Source organism: Dendropsophus ebraccatus, chromosome 3 (assembly GCF_027789765.1).
Source record: "Dendropsophus ebraccatus isolate aDenEbr1 chromosome 3, aDenEbr1.pat, whole genome shotgun sequence".
Classification (NCBI taxonomy): domain Eukaryota; kingdom Metazoa; phylum Chordata; class Amphibia; order Anura; family Hylidae; genus Dendropsophus; species Dendropsophus ebraccatus.
This window is the reverse complement of record NC_091456.1, coordinates 165,130,896-165,151,675: the sequence shown is the minus strand read 5'-3', so window position 1 is coordinate 165,151,675 and position 20,780 is coordinate 165,130,896. Positions and strand designations below refer to the sequence as shown.

General features: G+C 40.4%; 1 protein-coding gene across 1 annotated transcript in view; it reads right to left on the bottom strand.

Moving 5' to 3' along the window:
* HCN1 (hyperpolarization activated cyclic nucleotide gated potassium channel 1) overlaps positions 1-19,606 on the bottom strand; it is a 257,247-nt gene extending 237,641 nt beyond the window's left edge. The window contains exon 1 of the mRNA XM_069964733.1: positions 19,056-19,606. Coding sequence (XP_069820834.1) covers positions 19,056-19,399 — 344 coding nt within the window. The 5' untranslated portion in view covers positions 19,400-19,606. The remainder of the gene's footprint in view (positions 1-19,055) is intronic.
* Between the last annotated feature and the right edge of the window lie 1,174 nt (positions 19,607-20,780).

Below are 20,780 nucleotides of genomic sequence, written 5' to 3'. Positions count from 1 at the left end.
GATTTATTCAAACTAGATAAATTGAACCAGCACCAAATTGTATAAACCAGAACAAATAACCTACATGTGTGGGCGCACCAAGTCATTGTCAGCATAACCAGCTATCAGCTCAAATATCATTGGGACTGGATCAATGAACCTAATTCTATCTTTCTTTACACAATAGATTGAGGAAAGGAACAAAAATGTCCAAAAATAATTTGTCAGATATGTCAAGCAACTCTTTGGAGATTTTCTCATCTCTGCTCATGGCCAATGTCGAGGGGTCCCAAGTGAAGGACCGCCCTGATGTCTATAGGACCTAATAGGGAATATAAAAGAGAAATTGCCACTTTAATTCAGGCTTATATACCAGCTTCAAGCATTTAATGAACTACCAATATGGCTGCTGTATAGTTCCCTCATGGGTAGTCACATAGCTCTGTAAATATGTCCAAAATGGCAAATCTGATCTCTGACTGATGCATCTCTTAAGGCCCTATTCCACCAACAGATCTGACGACAAATTATCTGCCAAAGATTTGAAGCCAAACCCAGGAACAGACTATAATCAGAGATCAGGTCATAAAGGAAAGACTGAGATTTCTCCTCTTTTCAAATCCACTCCTGAGTTTGGCTTCAAATCTTTGGCAGATAATCTGTCGTCAGATCTGTTGGTGGAATAGGGCCTTTACCCTATACTTATAGTAGAGATAAGTGCAGCTCGAGTATTCTCCAGTCCAATCGTTGGACATTTGATTACTGGTGGATACAGCCTATGGCCTGTGGCTGTGTCCATGTTTTCTAGGCAGCCTTAAGCCTTATTCACACGTTCAGTATTGTTTTCAAGTCCGTAGGGTCCACCCACACAATCCGCTAAAAATTACGGATGGGGCATCCGTCTGGCATCCGTATTTCCATAAATCCATTTTTTTTACTTGCTGCACGATACTAGTTAATAAAGTTGAGTAGGTTAAGAAAAAAAACTAGCACCAGCATGCCCATCCCCTAAAAAAAGCCACATAATCGCTTGTCAGACATTTTACTTTACCATTTCTGGTTTGCTTTACTGTGAGACAGTTCTCTTATTGAATTAGTTCATTTTCTTCCTGTTTGCAAGCACCTGTGGCTTCTGCAGCTCCTTCTTCCTGGTTGTGGTTCTTAGAAACCGAATTTTTTTTACCGAAATATGGAAATACGGATGCCAAACAGGTAACAATTAGAGATGAGCGAACCTGGAGCATGCTCGAGTCAATCCAAACCCGAACTTTCGGCATTTGATTAGTGGTGGCTGCTGAAGTTGGATAAAGCCCTAAGGCTACGTGGAAATCATGGATATAGTCATTGGCTGTATCCATGTTTTCCAGACAACCTTAGAGCTTTATCCAAGTTCAGCAGCCCCAGCTAATCAAATACCGAAAGTTCGGGTTCGGATCAACTCGAACCCGAACCCAGTTCACTCATCTCTAGTAACAGTCAATAAAAAATAAGGGATCCCATCGATTTCTATGAAAGGATCTGTAAAAAAAACATCTGGGTCCGCACTAGAACATGTCCTTTTCTTCAGCATTGGTTTGTGGCCTTGTAATCTACTGATGTGTGACAGCCCAATAGACATCAATGTGCACTAACTCAGATACGGAAATATGGATCAGTAAATTACGGAACATGTAAATAAGGCCTTAGGGCTGCATCCAACTTCTTCAGCCACCGGTAATCAAATGCCGAATGATTGGACCCGAGTATGCTCCTGTTGCTAATACAGTATCTCTATCTGATAAGTAACAACTTCTATGGGAGCTGAAGTGAGAAGAGCTGCAGCCCAACTTGTTTATCGAGATACAGATAACTTTTATAAACCAATAAATGGGTATTGTCACTGTTTAATAGATATGTCCAATATTTTAATTAGTGTTATCCAGCGCTACAAAAACATGACCACAGGGGAAAAAGTGGCCATGTTTTTGTAGCACTGGATAACCCCTTTAAAGGATGACAGGATCCTCAAAATCTGCAGGTAGATGGTCCTCTTTTTAGGGCCCTATTACACGGGATGATTACAGTGTGAAAAATCGTCATATGGTTCGAATTTAAACGATAATCGTTCTCTGTAATTGCAGGCAACGATCGAAAAATCTGCATGTCGTTGATCGTTGATTTAGATCTGAACCTAAAATTATCGTTAATTGTTCGCTAATCGTTGGCTGTAATTCCACAAGTTCCGCATTTGTTCACTAAGCGTTCAGTGTAATTGCACATTGCCCATTGTTTTGCTGGGATCAGACGAAGTAAACGATCACAGTAACGATCGCAATAACGATCATAGTAACGATCGTAACTAACGACCATCGTTCTGTGTAATATGGTGAACGATTTCAGGTTAACGATAAATAATCCCGTTTGCGATCGTTTATCGTTAAAAATCGCTCCATGTAAAAGGACCCTTATACGAACCATGGTCCAGAACGACTGCCCACCTGCAGGATTTTTTTTCGGAGGATCCTGCCTCGGTCATGAAGTGAGAAGTATCCTATAAAATGAACCTGCCACTTGTTTCATGCTGTTCAAACCTCGGGCAGCATGAAATATTTACATGCTTCCATATCACAACCATCTATATTTCACTGTAAATATCTGCACCCTTTTCGAGTAAATGGGCTTAAAGGGTGCCTGTAATTTTCTGGCATGTCATAGCGACATGTAAGAGGTTTGTATCGGTCGAGGTCCGAGTGCTGAGATCCCCGGTGATCATTAGAATGAAGAGGCAGACATGGGCATTGTGCTCTCTTCTTCATCTCTGTCTCACTGCTAAAGTAACAATAGATGGAATTATAGTGGATCCCTATGGAACTTCTGATGCAGAGATTACCGTAAGATCCATAGGGCTCCATTATAATTCCATCACCTGCCACTTTAGCAGTGAGACGGAGATGAAGAAGAGGAGAGCACCCACAGCTGCACACATCTGCCCCTTACGTCCACTGATTGGCGGGGGTCTCAGCACCCGGACCCATACATACCTGTGACATGTCGCTTTGACATGTCAGAAGCTTAAATGATAGGAATCCTTTAAAGACATTGGGGGGGGGGGGGGGTCACTATCCATAACTGACAGGCCAGAGATTATGGCCCCAAATTCTATTTTCTATTACACTGAAAACAACACAGGAAACATAAATAGGGAAGTCTGTCAGTATTTCATATTGCCTGTGGTTCGGGCAGTATGAAACTACTCCTTTCAAGGAAAAAAAACCTCTTTTCTTTTTTTGGTTCCTGATCAGAACTCCATTCCCAGCGAGCTGATATAGCTTTCCGCTAACAAAGTCATAAACGAGAACAATAAACTACGGATGAATCTTTACCATGTAGATAACCTGCAGCGTAAACCCCTCAACAATTATTAAACAGTAATGCAATAATAATAAATCTGGAGCGTCTCCGATACGACTGATGCCTGAGATGCTCTCCGCTGCTTCAGTAATTAAAATCTTCCTCCTCTATTAATCTGGATTAGTACAATTCATGTTTGTACCTCCCGACTATTAGGAAATTAGGGGGGAAATTCATCCAACATGGTGTAAAGTGAGACTGGCTCAGTTGCCCCTAGCAACCAATCAGATTCCACTTTTCATTCCTCACAGACTCTTTGGAAAATGTAAGGTGGAATCTGATTGGTTGCTAGGGGCAACTGAGCCCGTTTCACTTTACACCATGTTTGATAACTCTCCCCCTAGGTGCCTATCATGATGATTCCAAGGTAAAAGCTTTGGCGCCTGATATCTGGATGGATGATGCTGCTCGGTTGTCCTGATGTTGCCGCAGCAGAGATTTACAACATCGCATTGAGGAATATGCATAGAAAATATATTTCAGCTTTCAATCTTATAACTTTGAAAACGCCAGCCGGAGGCTTAAATCCTGCACGGACCGATTACCGATGATTTGTAACAATTGTATGCGGCCTAGGCAATCTTCCGGGAGCGAAATAAATCAGCCGCACAATTCTCTCTCCCGTCCTCATACTCCGGCCCAGATTTACTGTTCCCATCCGGTCTTGTTTCAGCTTTTGGGGCCATAATTTTGGAGCACCGAAATTCTAGCAAATTGCAACATTTTACCATAAGCATTTTCAACCAGATAAAGTAGGCATGTCCATCGATTTTTTTTTTTTTTTTTTTGCCTTTTTTTTAATTACTTTTTATGTTTAAGGGGTAGTTCACAAAAAAAATTAATATTAATAATAATAATTTATTTATTATTTACTTCTAAGAAAAAGAAAGTCTTCCAGTACTTATAGCTGCTGTATATCCTGCAGGAAGTGGTGTATTCTCTCCAGTCTGACACAGTGCTCTCTGCTGTCATCTCTGTCCGTGACAGGAACTGTCTAAAGCAGGAGAGGTTTTTTTTTTAATTTAATGGCTATTTGCTACTGCTCTGGACAGTTCCTATCATGGACAGAGGTGGCAGCAGAGAGCACTGTGCCAGACTGGAAAAAATACACCACTTCCTGCAGGACATACAGCAGCTGATAAATACTGGAAGATTTTAAATATAAGTAATATACAAATCTATATAACTTTCTGACACCAGTTGATTTGAAAGAAATGTTTTTTTTTTTTTTTTTTTTTTACTGGAGTACCCCTTTAAAAGAGTGCTTGGCTTCTGTTGCTGAGCGTCACTGCTCACTGATTCCCTTGGTGGCACCATGACGTGGAGCTCTGTGCCACACACTGCCAGAAACCATAGGAATATTCAGGCGCTCCCACTATTTCTTAGCAGATGGACTGTGAAGTGATAAGTCCCTGACAAAAACAATTACTACTATTATTGGGGGGGGGGGGGGATGTTTTAATCTTTTTTTTTTTTTTCCGAGTGAAGGTGAAAAAAAAAGTAGTAATTTTCACAAAGATTTTTAGTTGTCCCTCCCCCCCAGTTCATTGTAAGGCTATGTTCACACATTGTACGAACAATGTTGTTGCATAGAAAATTGCATTGATTTCAATGCATTACGGGCGGAAATAACTGACATGTCAATTATTTCCATGGCCGTAGCGAACAACGGCCGCTGTTTAATACACTGTGTGGACAACAGCCTCTGTGTGCATTGACACATTGTTTTATAACAAGGACGCCCATTGTTTTAATGTCCGTTCTTGTCACAAAAAAATATGAGGCGTGAACATAGCCTAAAGGATAAATTATACATCTTATACTACCGCCATCGTTTTTTTTTCTTAATATTTTTTTTTTTAGTATCACTTTTTTAGATAAAGTATTTATTAAATATTTCCCTTTTTTTATATTTTGGAAATCTTCTAACATCTTTTTTGCTGTCTGACTAGGACACATGTACATGTCATTGGCCATACACGTCTTTATTGCTATATATCACACCTATTAGCATAGCGCTGGCACCCATCCTATTATACTCGGCCTCTGGCCAAATGCATTATCGTAAGTCAACCCTAAACAAACTCAGCTCTGCTACATCTGTATCTCCACGACAATGGAATGATTCATGATGTTTGCATTCAAGGACTGACAAGTAAGGGACATAAACCACAGGCTGGCGGCAGTAAGGTAATGACTTGAAGCCATGAAGCCATGCCTAAGTGTCCTTGAGGTGCTGACAGCGGCCATGTTTGATTTGTGATGTCATATATGACAGTAGTTATTGCAGGAGAACCAGTGCCGGGCGCCTCTGTCATCTTCACCTTGACCTCGGCTATTAGCATCCATCAAGGCAGTCGTGTTAATCCTCCACACCGTGCTGAAGCTCAGGACATCTCAAATTAAGAACTGCTTTTCCGATGCTGCAGCTGATGTCATTTCTTATGTAATTCTGTTAATCGCTCCTTTCGTTGCTTATTTTGCTTTTTTTACCATACGTTATTGAGATTTTATTAAAGGGGTACTCTGGTATTTTTTTAATCAACTGGTGTCAGAAAGTTATATAGATTTGCAAATTACTTCTATGAAAAAAATCTCAAATATTCCAGTACTTATCAGCAGCTGTATGTCCTGCAGGAAGTGGTTTATTTTTTTTAAGTCTGACACAGTGCTCTCTGCTGCCACCTCTGTCCAGAGCAGTAGCAAATCCCTATAGAAAACCTCTTTTTTTATAATATTTTATCTGATGCATAGAGGTCACACCCGTAGTTAAAGGGGTACTCCAGCAAAAAAAAAACTAAAACAAAAACAACAACTTTAAATCGAATGGTGCCAGATAGTACCAGAGATTTGTAATTTACTTCTTTTTTTTAAACAATCTCAAGTCTTCTAGTACTTATCAGCTGCTGTATGTCCTGCAAGAATTAGTGTATTCTATCTAGTCTGGAGAGCAGGAAAGGCTTCTATGGGGGTTTGCTACAGCTCTGGACAGTTCCTGTCATGGATAGAGGTGGCAGCAGAGAGCACTGTGTCAGGCTGAAAGGAATACACCACTTCCTTCAGGACATCCAGCAGCTGGTAAGTACTGGAAGACAAGATTTTTTTTTAACAGAAGTAAATTACAGATCTCTGGCACTGTCTAACACCAGTTGATTGAAAATATTTTTGCTGGAGTACCCCTTTAATATCTTGACGTCAGATACCACGGGGCACCTTCACGGTTTCATTGCGCAGGGTTAGAGCACATAAAGGACCTACACTGTATCAGATGGCTTTAATGTTATGGCAGATCAACATATAAATGTCTTGTGTGTTCAGTGATACTAACATAGATTGGGCTCACGTCCTGAAGAGATGGCGGACAGGTCATCGGGATCATCTCCTCTGAAGGACTATAAGACAGGACGGGATATGAACAATACACATTCATTGTCACATAATCCCCTAGCCTTCTTGTCAGTCAGTATATATGCCATTTAAGATACAGATAAGCATAGGGACAGCTGAATGGGTCCTTTAGCTTTATGACACTGCATACAGCAGCATAGATGTCAGCTTCCTGGATAAAAAGAAGGACTTAAAGTGGTTATTAAAACTTTGTAAATATGGCCACTTTCTTCCAAGAACAGCACCACTTCTGTCCTTATTTTAGTGTGATATTTCAACTTAGTTACAATAAAGTTAATGGAGATGAACTGCAATACCACATACAACCTGAGGATGGGAGTGGTGCTGTTTTTGGTGGTTCAAGAACATAGCTGTGTGTTTTGTAATCCTGGAAAACCCATTTTCACTTCTGTTAAAGTAGGTCACTGGTGTGTAACAAACCAAAATAGCAAACAATTAAAGGGGCATTCCACTCAAACATATTTTCATATGTTGCTGCCCCTGGTGAGACTGAAATTGAAATCTAAACTTGTTGTTATCTATCTAGTCTCCGTCTTCCAGTTCTGAGCTGCTGCTTTCTGCCGAAGACATAAAAAACTGTGTGAGCTTTTTTTCGTACCCCCTCTCCCTCCCTTCTGAAATGGCTGATGTAAACAAGTCCCTATCTGCAACTTTGTAGCTTCTTTGTAATGCTGGGAGGGTTAATCTGAAGTCAAGTTGCTGATGAACTCACTGTGATTAATCCTCCCGGCATTACAAAGTTGCTGATAGGGACTTGTTTATATCAGCCATCTCAGAAGGAAGGGGGGAGACAGAGACAGAGAGAAAAGCTCATACATAAATTTTTGTGTCTTCAGCAAAAAGCAGCAGCTTGGAACTGGAAGAAGGAGACTGAATATATGGAAGGAACTGTTAGTCTCTCCATGGGCAGCAACATAAGGAAAGTTATGTTTCAGCAGAATACCCCTTTAATGCACATCACAAGACAATCACAAGAATGCCAAAAAGCATAAACACTGTATGCAATGCACCTTAACAATAATCTTCAATTTACTTTCACCGTTCTTTCACCAAAGTAGAATTATATAATAGAACATGAATATAATTTTCAATATAATTTTTCCAATGTTCCCATTTTACTTTTCACTTCTTCTGTTACTATCTCTACAACAAGATTAGATACCGAATAAGGACATGTTCACATGGCGTAAGACACCGGCCTTTCTGTAACCCAGCGGGGTCACAGAACGGCCGTGTCAGGGAAGATCATCCTGGCCGGTACTGCAGTACCGGCCTGATAATCTTCATTTCTGATTAATTGGGATGCGAGCGCACCCGTGTGCACCCGCATCCAGGGCCGGCGTCAGCGGCCCACAGCTCCTCTGGGGACCCCCTCGGCACTCGCCCGTCATGTCACAATGCAGACCCAGCGTTTTTATGGCACCCGGCCCGTGCCACTGTGCCAGGCTGCCGTCAGCACCCCCCCCCCATCCGCCCGTCCCGTGGGCGCATGAACTGCTCATCTCTCGCGATCAAGCCCGGCGTCCCTAGCAACGGTTAGCAACAGCCCGAGCTCGCCGTAACATTCGGCTACGCTCCGGCATGACGTCACTGGCTTCATCCGGCCGCAGCGGCGCGTAGTTGTTCCGCCTCCCGCCTCCAGCTTGCAAGCAAGACAGAGCTTCGGCAAAGACTGTGGTGAGTATTCTTGAGGGAAGGGGGGGGGGGGGAGTAGGGGGTTTTGAGAAAGAGTAGGAGAGTAGGGGGCCCGGGGGGGGGGGGGTCGGTTTTTGGTAAGGGAGTCGGGACAGAGCAGGGGACATTACTATGGGGAGCAGGGGACATTACTATGGGGAGCAGGGGGCATTACTATGGGGGCAGAGGACATTACTATGGGGAGCAGGCGGCATTACTATGGGAAGCAGGGGGCATTACTATTGGGGGCAGAGGACATTACTATGGGGAGCAGGGGGCATTACTATGGGGAGCAGGGGGCATTACTATGGGGGCAGAGGACATTACTATGGGGGCAGGGGGCATTACTATGGGAAGCAGGGGGCATTACTATGGGGAGCAGGGGACATTACTATGGGGAGCAGGGGACATTACTATGGGGAGCAGGGGGCATTACTATAGGGAGCAGGGGGCATTACTATGGGGGCAGGGGACATTACTATGGGAAGCAGGGGGCATTACTATGGGGAGCAGGGGACATTACTATGGGGAGCAGGGGACATTACTATGGGGAGCAGGGGGCATTACTATGGGGAGAGGGGGGCATTACTATGGGGGCAGAGGACATTACTATGGGGAGCAGGGGACATTACTATGGGGGCAGGGGACATTACTATGGGGAGCAGGGGACATTACTATGGGGCAGAGGACATTACTATGGGGGCAGGGGACATTACTATGGGGAGCAGGGGACATTACTATAGAAGCAGGGGACATTACTATGGGGACAGAGCAGTTGACATTACTATGGGGAGCAGGGGACATTACTATGGGGGCAGAGGACATTACTATGGGGGCAGAGGACATTACTATGGGGAGCAGGGAATATTACTATGGGGGCAGAGGACATTACTATGGGGGCAGGGGACATTACTATGGGGAGCAGGGGATATTACTATGGGGGCAGAGGACATTACTATGGGGGCAGAGGACATTACTATGGGGGCAGGGGACATTACTATGGGGGCAGGGGACATTACTATGGGGACAGAGCAGGGGACATTACTATGGGGGCAGGGGACATTACTAGGGGGGCAGGGGACATTACTATGGGGAGCAGAGGATATTTCTATGGGGGCAGAGCAGGGGACATCTACTATGGGGACATAGGGCATTTTTACAATATGGGGGGCACAACATGGGGGCATTATTACTATATAGGGGCACGGGACCTACAAACCTCCTTACTTTACTGCACATGACACAAAGCAGCAGAATTACTACTGTATGAAAGCCTATGGGTGGGAAAAAGGGAAGAAAGTTGCTGGAAATGTGCGGAGTCTAAGATGTTTGTCTGACAGGTTCTGAAGAGAAGAATTGTAGCTTGAAGAAATCATCATGGTGGTCTGGGCAAGACGGAGAGGAAACGGAGAGCGATCGCCTCAGATCAAAGAAGACGTCACATGTGAGTTACTGGATTACGTTCTTTTTCTGTATTTTGTCAAACTTTATTTGGTAGGTGTGCTCTCTCGCCCAAGGGCCCACAAAAACCTGGAGCCGGCCCTGCCCGCATCCCAATTTGCCGCTGCACTTAATGGTGTGAACCGACGGGTTCTCTGCAGCTGCTATTCAATGAATAACAGCCGCAGAAAACTGACATGGCTCAGTTGCCCCTAGCAACCAATCAGATTCAACCTTTCATTTTCCAAAGTGTCTGTGAGGAATGAAAGGTGGAATCTGATTGGTTGCTAGGGGCAACTGAGCCAGTTTTACTTTACACCATGTTGGATAAATCTCCCCCTTCATAACCCTATTACACATGCTGTACCCTGTCATGTCTTCTCACTACTTGCCCTTTTTAGAGGTTGCTTAGTATGACAGTACTACAAAGCTTTGCTTTCCCTCGGCTCCCCATCACAGCTCTCCTACACTTTAGAGGTTTACTTAAAGGGGTATTCAGTCAGCCTTGATTAATTTACAGGGTGAAGCAAAAGTAGGTGGACAGGATATACAAACACTCAAAAAAAATAGATTTTTAGTGGTTTCAGAACTGGGGAAGACAGCTAAGCAATGCATGTTCTTTTTTTTTTCTAGGATGGGTTCACACTGCATTTTTGCAGTCCATTACTTGTCCGTTTTATGTGGGGGGGGGTGCAAAAATGCAACTGTGTGTCTCCACTAAAATCCGTTTTTCCATTGACTTTTTTTTTTTTTTTTTAATTAATTTTTATTTTTTTTGGTTGACCATGTTTTTCTGTACATTAAGAGTAACTATTTAAAGCTGATCCAGACTGCAGTATGTATAATTATTTAATTTTTTTTATTAAGGCTCAGTCTACACTGTGTTTTTGCAATTCGTTCTATTTTTAATTGGTTACTTTTAACGGACAGAAAAACGTAGTCAACGTGTCCATTAAAAAGAAACATCCATTTTGATCCATTTTTTTTTTTATAATGGAAGTCAATGGAAAAACGGATGACACACAATTGCATCTGTTTTTGCATCCGTTTTTCCCCCATAAAACGTACATATTAAAGGGATTGCAAAAAGCAGTGTGAACCCAGCCTAACACAAGTCATTCAATAATTGTTAAACTTTTTACACTTCATAATTTTTTTAAATCTTTTTCCTAGTTTGTGTTATCAGATTTACTTTTATTCACACCAGAAATTCTTTGTATATTATAGCAGACGTCTATACCAGCTCATAATTGGCGTAGACCTCAGCATATGGCACCTGGACAGAGATAGAGATATGCCAAATGTATTAGGAAGTGTTCATCCCTGATATATCGGCACATCTTAGTCCAGCACTAGAGATGAGCGAACCGGGTTCGGGTTCGAGTCGATCCGAACCCGAACGTTCAGTATTTGATTAGCTGGGGCTGCTGAACTTGGATAAAGCTCTAAGGTTGTCTGGAAAACATGGATACAGCCAATGACTATATCCATGTTTTCCACATAGCCTTAGGGCTTTATCCAACTTCAGCAGCCACCGCTAATCAAATGCCGAAAGTTCGGGTTCGGATGGACTCCAGCATGCTCCAGGTTCACTCATCTCTATCCAGCACATCTTTTTATTGAGACCAACATAGGAAACACTTAATAAATTCCCCCATAGTTTCAATCTCTGTATTCTCAGTCACAACTACAGATAGCAGAATATTCACTACAAGACCCAAACATCTGAGCTCCTGCCTGTGGTAAGAGCACGGTCATACACTGCAGTCAGGTGTGAAGCAAACATAAAGCGAGAAGGTTAAACATCATAAAATCCACCGCTTTGCTAAAGGAATTACATACAAGTCAGCAAGAATTCAATGAAATGACAGCCCTATAGGCAGCTGACGCATTTCAGACCGTACCGTCCTTAGTATTAACAGTGCTTCTTCTCCCGAGAAAGAGAAAAAAAAATCACTAGCTATTCCTGGGTTATTTTGGCAAATATTTTTTTTTTCAGATTTTTTTCTATAAAGTTACATCAATTTGTACTATACCTTTATTAAAAAGGGGTGGTCCAGTGAAAATCTTTTTCTTTCAAATCTACCAAAGTTATATAGATTTGTAATTTATTTCTATTTAAAAATATCCAGTCTTCCAGTACTTATCAGCTGCTGTATGTCCTGCAGGAAGTTGTGTTTTCTTTTCAGTCTGACACAGTGCTCTCTACTGCTACCTCTGTCCGAGACGGGAATTGTACAGAGCAGTAGCAAATCCCCATAGAAAACCTCTGCTGCTTTGGACAGTTCCTGTCTCCAGCAGAGAACACTGTGTCAGACTGAAAAGAAAACAACATGTCCTTCAGGACATACAGCAGCTGATAAGTAAAGGAAGACTAGAAATTTTTAAATAGAAGTAAATTACAAATCTATAAAACTCTCTGAAACCAATTGATTTGAAAGAAATATTTTCACTGGATAACGCCTTTAAAGAAAAGAGTGGAGTGGCAGCAATAAGGGACAACATGGCCTCTATGCTGCCACTGATGGTTGTGTCAGGAACTGCAGGGCTGTAGAAGCACTGAGCCAGCAGTTACATCTCTAGGGCTACTGGATGCAGCATTAGAGATTGAGACTCCCTTGATGTCTATTCTAATTTATGTTAGTATTACAATAGACATTAGAATGGAGGAGGCAGCCTATGGCATGGTGCAACAGAAAGGGGATAACTGTCCATCATAATTATATAAAAAAAATGTAAAAAAAATAAATAAATATATATATATATATATATTATTTTTTTTTAATGGAATATCCCTTTAACAACATATTCTGCCCTCGGTTACTGGTTTCTCTCTTCATTGCTCGCTCATTCTCTCTCGCTTTTCGATACTTTCATCTCTTTCGTCCGCTCACCCTTGCTCCTTCCTTCACCCATATAATAGTTTAAAGATACCAAGCTTCCTTAATAAATCTCAAAACAACACATGGAGAGCCGGTCACGGCAGGCATATAGTCAATAGCCCTTGAAGATTGTCAGATAGTCAATATTAACTGTAATTAGCTACAGCTAAATTGGCTTAAAGTATATATACTACAAGATAGAGCTTGAAGGGAGCCCGTCACATTGAACATGTAGTCAACCTGCCAGCATGGTGTTATAGAGCTGGAGGTGCTGAACAGATTGATATATAATTTAGTGGAAAAAGAGTCAATTGAACTTGTTAATTTTTATATGTAAATCAAGAGTCCAGTGGGCGGTCCTAATCAGTGTCAATCACTGGTTAGAGCTGCCAAGCCAAGAATTAACAGGAATATACATTAGTAATTTACATTTCTGTCTGACATGGGAACAAGTACAAACAACTGCATATGGTTACAGTTATGTTAACTTTGTGGCTTCCAGTTACCATTGCATTGACAGATCCATCACACCATAGATACCAATGGCTCCCATGGACATACTATGGGGTTCAATGTGTTCTGTAACAGTGCCGGCTATTTCCAGTGCAGACCTTCATGCAGTGCAAAACAGAATGGAATCTGCGAGAGGACACCTGACAGAGATGTGATGGACTCAAGGGGGTCATATACCTTCAATAGCTGTACGGCAATGAGGGAAAGGAAATAGGCCACTGCCAGACACTGTAGGCACTGGCTTATCTCTTCTGAGACTCAAAGGGGTCATTTACCTTCAAAAGCTGTACTGCAATGGGGAAAAGGAAATAGGCCACTGCCAGACACTGTAGGCACTGGCTTATCTCTTCTGGGAGCACTAAGATTCACACTTCTTCCCAACATGATCTATTGGAAGAGAATAGATGGTCCTATCAAAATGAATGGGTTCTCCTGACTTTTTCTTCTTATGGTCTTTTACTATAGGCACTTTAATTCCACAATAGTCTATGGCTCGCCTTTTGAGTATACTATTTAATGCATTTTTTAATGTAAACAATCCATATCAATCTAAGTATATTATTATAAATATCATATTGTGGGAAAAAATGTGTTCTTTTTTATCAGTATAGAAAAAAAAATAATATATATATATATATGTTTATATATAATATATAATATATTTATATATTATATAATGTATATATATATATATATATATTATACATATCTCTAAATAACTGGATCCACATGAACAAAAGGAATAGAAATATAATGGATCTGTCAAACAGACACCAACTTTATACATCAGTATATCACATAAAAAGGATTAGTCACAAAGCGCATATAGGTGACATACAGTGCAGTGTGCCCACATATACCGTACATATATAGATCATCTATTGACTCCTAAATGGTATACAGCACTAGATATGGGTTTCAATCCAGTAGAATAAAAGGTATTCCAGCATAAGGAGGACATTAGCATTATACTGACCCCCTTAACGGATTATAGATAGATGCTTTTAAGATATCCGCTGAGAACATATTATGGCACATACGGGTTTGAGAATGTAAACAACAAACAGGATGTGAACAAAGTCTTAGTAATATAGCACTTGAGTTACGATAAGACACATATAAGCAAGCACTGTGAGAGTTATGCCGCTAGGCCCATAGAGAGAACAGAAGAGATTTTTCCACTCCAGTTTTGTATTACATGGAAGCAGTGTATTTCCACATGGGAACCATTATACCACATCAAAGCGCTGTAGATACGGGAGCAAAATCACAACTGGTTCAAAGGCATTGTCATGAATTATTATTGTACATCCTGATCCTTAATATAGACAGTACTGCCTGAACCCCTGCTACATAATGTAGTGATGGAGTAGTAGAACGCACTGGGTATTACTCACTTGGTTCTACCGACACATTATGCATCTTCAATCCAATAAATTGGTTAAGAAATAACGAAACTCGACTTTTGTACACAGTTATCTACGGTATATAGAGAGACGGAGCTTACAACTTACACCGCGTTATCTGTAGTTGTATATAGGGCTGCAGATAGAACTACTACAATATCTCAGATAAGTCATCATCATCATCATTGTATCCAGATATCTAAACAATCTCTAAGTTATAAACAACTTACACTTATTAGGAAGATAACGCCGCATTACCCTTCACCATATAACCTTTGCCATATGTAGGGCTAAATCAGACTAGTTATAGTTCAGACGCTTTTTCAGGTACAAAAATGACTGATGCATAAAACAATTGGTGTATATATTGAAAAAAAATCCATTTAGTTTATGATACTTGACAATAGGAGCAAAAATATCCATAATTTCCATGCAGGGTAGAGCTCAGTCTGGTTCAGCACCATGGACAGCGCCAGTGCTGATCCTCTCCCTGCCAAGGATCCTGACTGTATGGAGCAGTCTGGCTCCACCTGGAAACTCTTACCCAAACTTCAATGTCATCTATCTATCTATCTATCTATCTATCTATCTATCTATCTATCTATCTCCTATCTATCTATCTATCTATCTATCTATCTATCTATCTATCTATCTATCTCCTATCTATCTATCTATCTATCTATCTATCTATCTATCTATCTCCTATCTATCTCCTATCTATCTATCTATCTATCTATCTATCTATCTATCTATCTATCTCCTATCTATCTATCTATCTATCTATCTATCTCCTATCTATCTATCTATCTATCTATTTATTATCTATCTATCTATCTATCTATCTATCTATCTCCTATCTATCTATCTATCTATCTCCTATCTATCTATCTATCTATCTATCTATCTATCTATCTATCTATCTATCTCCTATCTATCTCCTATCTATCTCCTATCTATCTATCTATCTATCTATCTATCTATCTCCTATCTATCTATCTATCTATCTATCTATCTATCTCCTATCTATCTATCTATCTATCTATCTATCTCCTATCTATCTATCTATCTATCTATCTATCTATCTATCTATCTCCTATCTATGTATCATCTATCTATCTATCTATCTATCTCATATCTAGCTATTGCAATATATATATATATATATATATATATATATATATATATATATATTGGGATCACTGATTGTTCCACTCTGTCACGATGAAATTGGACAACACAGAGCGGAGGAGAAGGGCAGGCAACCCAGCTTTGCCAGTGTCTTTTATGTCTGTAATATCCCGCTGCTCTCTGTTATTAGATAATACAATATACATTAATACATACAGTATGTCATTCCCTTGTTACAAGCATGGACTAGTTTCAAGGTCATTGCTAAAAGCAAGGCTATAAATCACTCTCTGCAGATACAGGCTGCTTCCTTATAAAAGTGAGAAGACACTGTTTCAGTAGCACCAAGTCCTATGTTACATGAACATGGTTCTCTGCACATTGTAACCAACAGAACGCTAATATTCTAAACTGTAAGGAATCTATTGTCCACAATTTATAGCCTAATGGATATAATTGTTTTGCAGTATATGTTACAAAACTGTGTGCTAGTACTCTACATGGTGACAACTAAAATGATTGCACTTGCCTACAATGCAAAGAAAAGATCATACTGTACATAGTAAGGAATAGAATGCTCATACTGTACATAGTAAGAAATAGAATGCCTATACTGTACATAGTAAGGAATAGAATGCTCATACTGTACATAGTAAGGAATAGAATGCTTATACTGTACATAGTAAGAAATAGAATGCCTATACTGTACATAGTAAGGAATAGAATGCTCATACTGTACATAGTAAGGAATAGAATGCTCATGCTGTACATAGTAAGGAATAGAATGCTCATACTGTACATGTAAGGAATAGAATGCTTATACTGTACATAGTAAGGAATAGAATGCTCATACTGTACATAGTAAGGAATAGAATGCCTATTCTGTACATAGTAAGGAATAGAATGCTCATACTGTACATGTAAGGTATAGAATGTTCATATTGTAAACAGTAAGGGATAGAATGCTCATACTGTACATAGAAAGAAATAGAATGCTCATACTGTACATAGTAAGGAATAGAATGCCTATACTGTACATAGTAAGGAATAGAATGCCCATACTGTACATGTAAGGAATAGAATGCGCATACTGTATATAATAAGTAACATAATACCCATCCTGTACATAGTAAGGAATAGAATGCCCATACTGTTCATGTAAGAAATAGAATGCCTATACTGTACATAGTAAGGGATAGAATGCTCATACTGTACATGTAAGGGATAGAATGCCCATACTTTACAAACAGTAATAAGGAATAAAATCCCATACTGTACATGTAAGGAACAGAATGCTCATACTGTACATAGTAATGAATAGAATGCTCATACTGTACATAGTAAGGAATAGAATGCTCATACTGTACATGTAAGGAATAGAATGCTCATACTGTACATAGTAAGAAATAGAATGCTCATACTGTACATAGTAAGGAATAGAATGCTTATACTGTACATGTAAGAAATAGAATGCTCATACTGTACATAGTAAGGAATAGAATGCCTATACTGTACATAGTAAGGAATAGAATGCTCATACTGTACATGTAAGGAATAGAATGCTCATACTGTACATAGTAAGGAATAGAATGCTCATACTGTACATGTAAGGAATAGAATGCTCATACTGTACATGTAAGGAATAGAATGCTCATACTGTACATAGTAAGGAATAGAATGCCTATAATGTACACACTAAGGAATAGATTGTTCATACTGTACATGTAAGGAAGAAAATGCTCATATTGTTCATAGTAAGGAATAGAATTCCCCTAATGTACACGTAAGGAATAGAATGCTCATACTGTACATATAAGCAATAGAATGCTCATACTGTACATAGTAAGAAATAAAATCCCATACTGTACACAGTGGGGAACAGAATGCTCATGAGTGATATTGTAACAAACAGAAATCTCAAACTGTACAGTACACTCTAAGAAGCAACATGTTCATATGTGATATTCTAAGGGATAAAATATAAATATTGGATATTATACTGGGGAGGACATGTACTCTGTATATGCCAGTGCTCACACAGTTCTTTCGACTTAGCATAATGTTCATAGGTTACAGTTTAAATTATGGTGTACATTCTAAAGAATGCCCTTACAATATACTCCAACTAGTAGAGAGCCCATGCAGTATACTGTATTTCAACAATCAACATGCTTATATTCTATATTCTAATATTGTAACAATCAGAATGCTCATTTTCAACACACTAATGAATAGAATGCTCGTAGCTAGTATTCCATATTAACAGAACCCTCCTTTAATATACTCAAATTACCAGGAAACTCTAAATGAATCTACTAAGAAAAGAGGCTTCTACTGAATATGTAAATGATTAGAGTGCTCACACAGTATATCCTCAAAAAGACAACACTCACACTATACAGTCTAATAGAATGTCCCTACTGTCTATCCAAAAATACTAGAAAGCTCAGGCAGTCTATCTATAAATACTAGAATGCTCAGGCAGTCTATCTGTATATATTAGAATGCTCAGGCAGTCTATCTATACAGTATATATATATATATATATATATATATATATATTAGAATGCTCAGGCAGTCTATCTATATATATTAGAATGCTCAGGCAGTCTATCTGTAAATATTAAAATGCTCAGGCAGTCTATCTATATATATTAGAATGCTGAGGCAGTCTATATGTAAATACTAGAATGCTCAGGCAGTCTATATATATTAGAATGCTCAGGCAGTCTATATATATTAGAATGCTCAGGCAGTCTATCTGTAAATACTAGAATGCTCAGACAATATATTTGTAAATATAACACCACTCCTGCTCCATATTTGTAAATATTAGAATGTTATATATTTGTAAACACTGCAATCCTCAGACAGTCTCTCTGCACATAGGAATATTCTCATTCTGTACACTGTATAGAGAAGCCAGCAGTATGACTGATCAGACTGTGTACACCCAGAGCTGACATTCCATAAGTGTCAGGGACCTGCTGCATTATCCACAAGTTAGATAAAGTTGCTGCAGTCCTGGTATCTTCCTGTTATGCCAGATTCCCAGGAAGAGACCACACACAGGCACAGGGGCACACACAGGCACAGGGGCACACACACACACACACACACAGGCACACACAGCCTGGCATGCATGCACTTGCAAAGTCACCAGGTACTACTTGTGGCATCTGCCACCCATAAGGAAGCCAGGGATTACAGACAAGGTAGATTTGCATGAGATTACCTGAAATCACTATAGGGATGTATGATCCAAACGCCTGCAGTTTTAACCCTTTCTTGCTCTTTCTCCACTGCCTTTTGACTGCCAAACATGCGAAGGGAGAATTTATTGACTCCTGGCTGCAGCAGAGAGCTGAACTGTCTCTGCATGAACCCATATGGCCTGCTGGGCCCCTCTGCATCTTCAAAGCCAACCACGGGGTCCTCGCCATCTGTTTTGAAGCACACAGAGTTGCCATGCTCCTTCACGCTGGAACTGCTTGCAGTCAGACTTTTCTCTGCTTTCCCCTGGAACACGTTATTGCCTTCATCTCTGCTGTTAGACGACGAGTTTAATTTGCTTTCCATGCTCAGGAGTGTGCAGAAGAGGGGGGAGAAGATGTGGAGAAGAAGAAGACTGGGCTCAGCAGCGAGCTCCTGGTCTACACCTCTCCAGCTCTCATCTGATGCCCTTCAGGAGCTCAGCCTCTCTCCTCTGCAGCTGATGTGGGAGCCTTAGACCCGGCAGAGCTCTGCGTCTGCCTCTCTACACCGCCACCTGCTGGTACTGCGCCGCCTAGCAGTCTGTCCTTCCAGCAAGGCAGACTATTACCTGGTGACATTGAGATCAGTCCTTGAAAAAAAAAAATTGCGACAATCAGATTCATTCTTAAAAAAATATATATCTATATGGATAGAATACTTTAAAAATCCAAAGAAAAAATGTTTTACTATGTGTTTGTAGGAATGCAGGCAAGTAAATTAGGTTGTATTGAAGGCTATAGGAGGGGGGAAGGTCACATGACAGGAATCTCATCACATCACATGGCTTGTTTGTCCCAGGAATATATGGAAACAGTCAGCATGTAATCTCCGCCTTAGTTTTAGTCTTACTAATTGGATTCTGTCTCAATTTCACCAAAAAAATCAGATTCCTTAGAATTTTAATAATCTTTTTATTAAATTAAACATGGAAGTAAATGGATGCACTGGATGCAGAACAGCTTCCACTTACTACATTAGGCTATGTTCACACAACGCATATTATCGTAAAACCACGGCCGTTGTACAACGGCCGTGATTATTACGAAAGTATACGAAACCTGGCCATCTATGGGATCCTGTCCGGAGTGTATACACATAAACCCAGTCAGTGCACACAATGGAGAAAGTGGCTCCGGCCGTATGCTCCGTAGTGTGCTGTGGGGGCCCACGGAAGCGCCCGTATCAGAGCTCTGCGGCTGAAAACATCATTCAGCCGGTACTGCAGTACCAGACGGGATGATCTTTTCAGAGACTGGCCGTTCCATGACCTGGACGGGTCACGGAACGGCCGGTCTCTTACAGCATGTGAACATAGTCTAACAATGTCGTTAGTGAAAGCTTCACTGCATATAGCATTGATAGGTTACCAGCACCTGCCTTTGATAGGAGTCCCTGCTCCCGTATAAACCTTGCATGGGCAATCAGGGCACTTCCAAATCAGAATCCATCTATGAATCCAAAATGACATTTGGATTCATCAGATCAGACCTTAATTAAATCTTGTGAAATTTTTGCATTGCTAGTCATATATATTTGCTATATATTTGCTATATATCCACCGCCAGTGCTGATATTTCCTCTGCATGTAAAATAACCCTACATAACATGTATGGTATTATCTACAGATCTGTAATAGAGCCCATACTTCACTTCCATGAGCTTCCTAATAGATCCTGTAAGAATTTTAAAGATTTTTTTTTAGCAT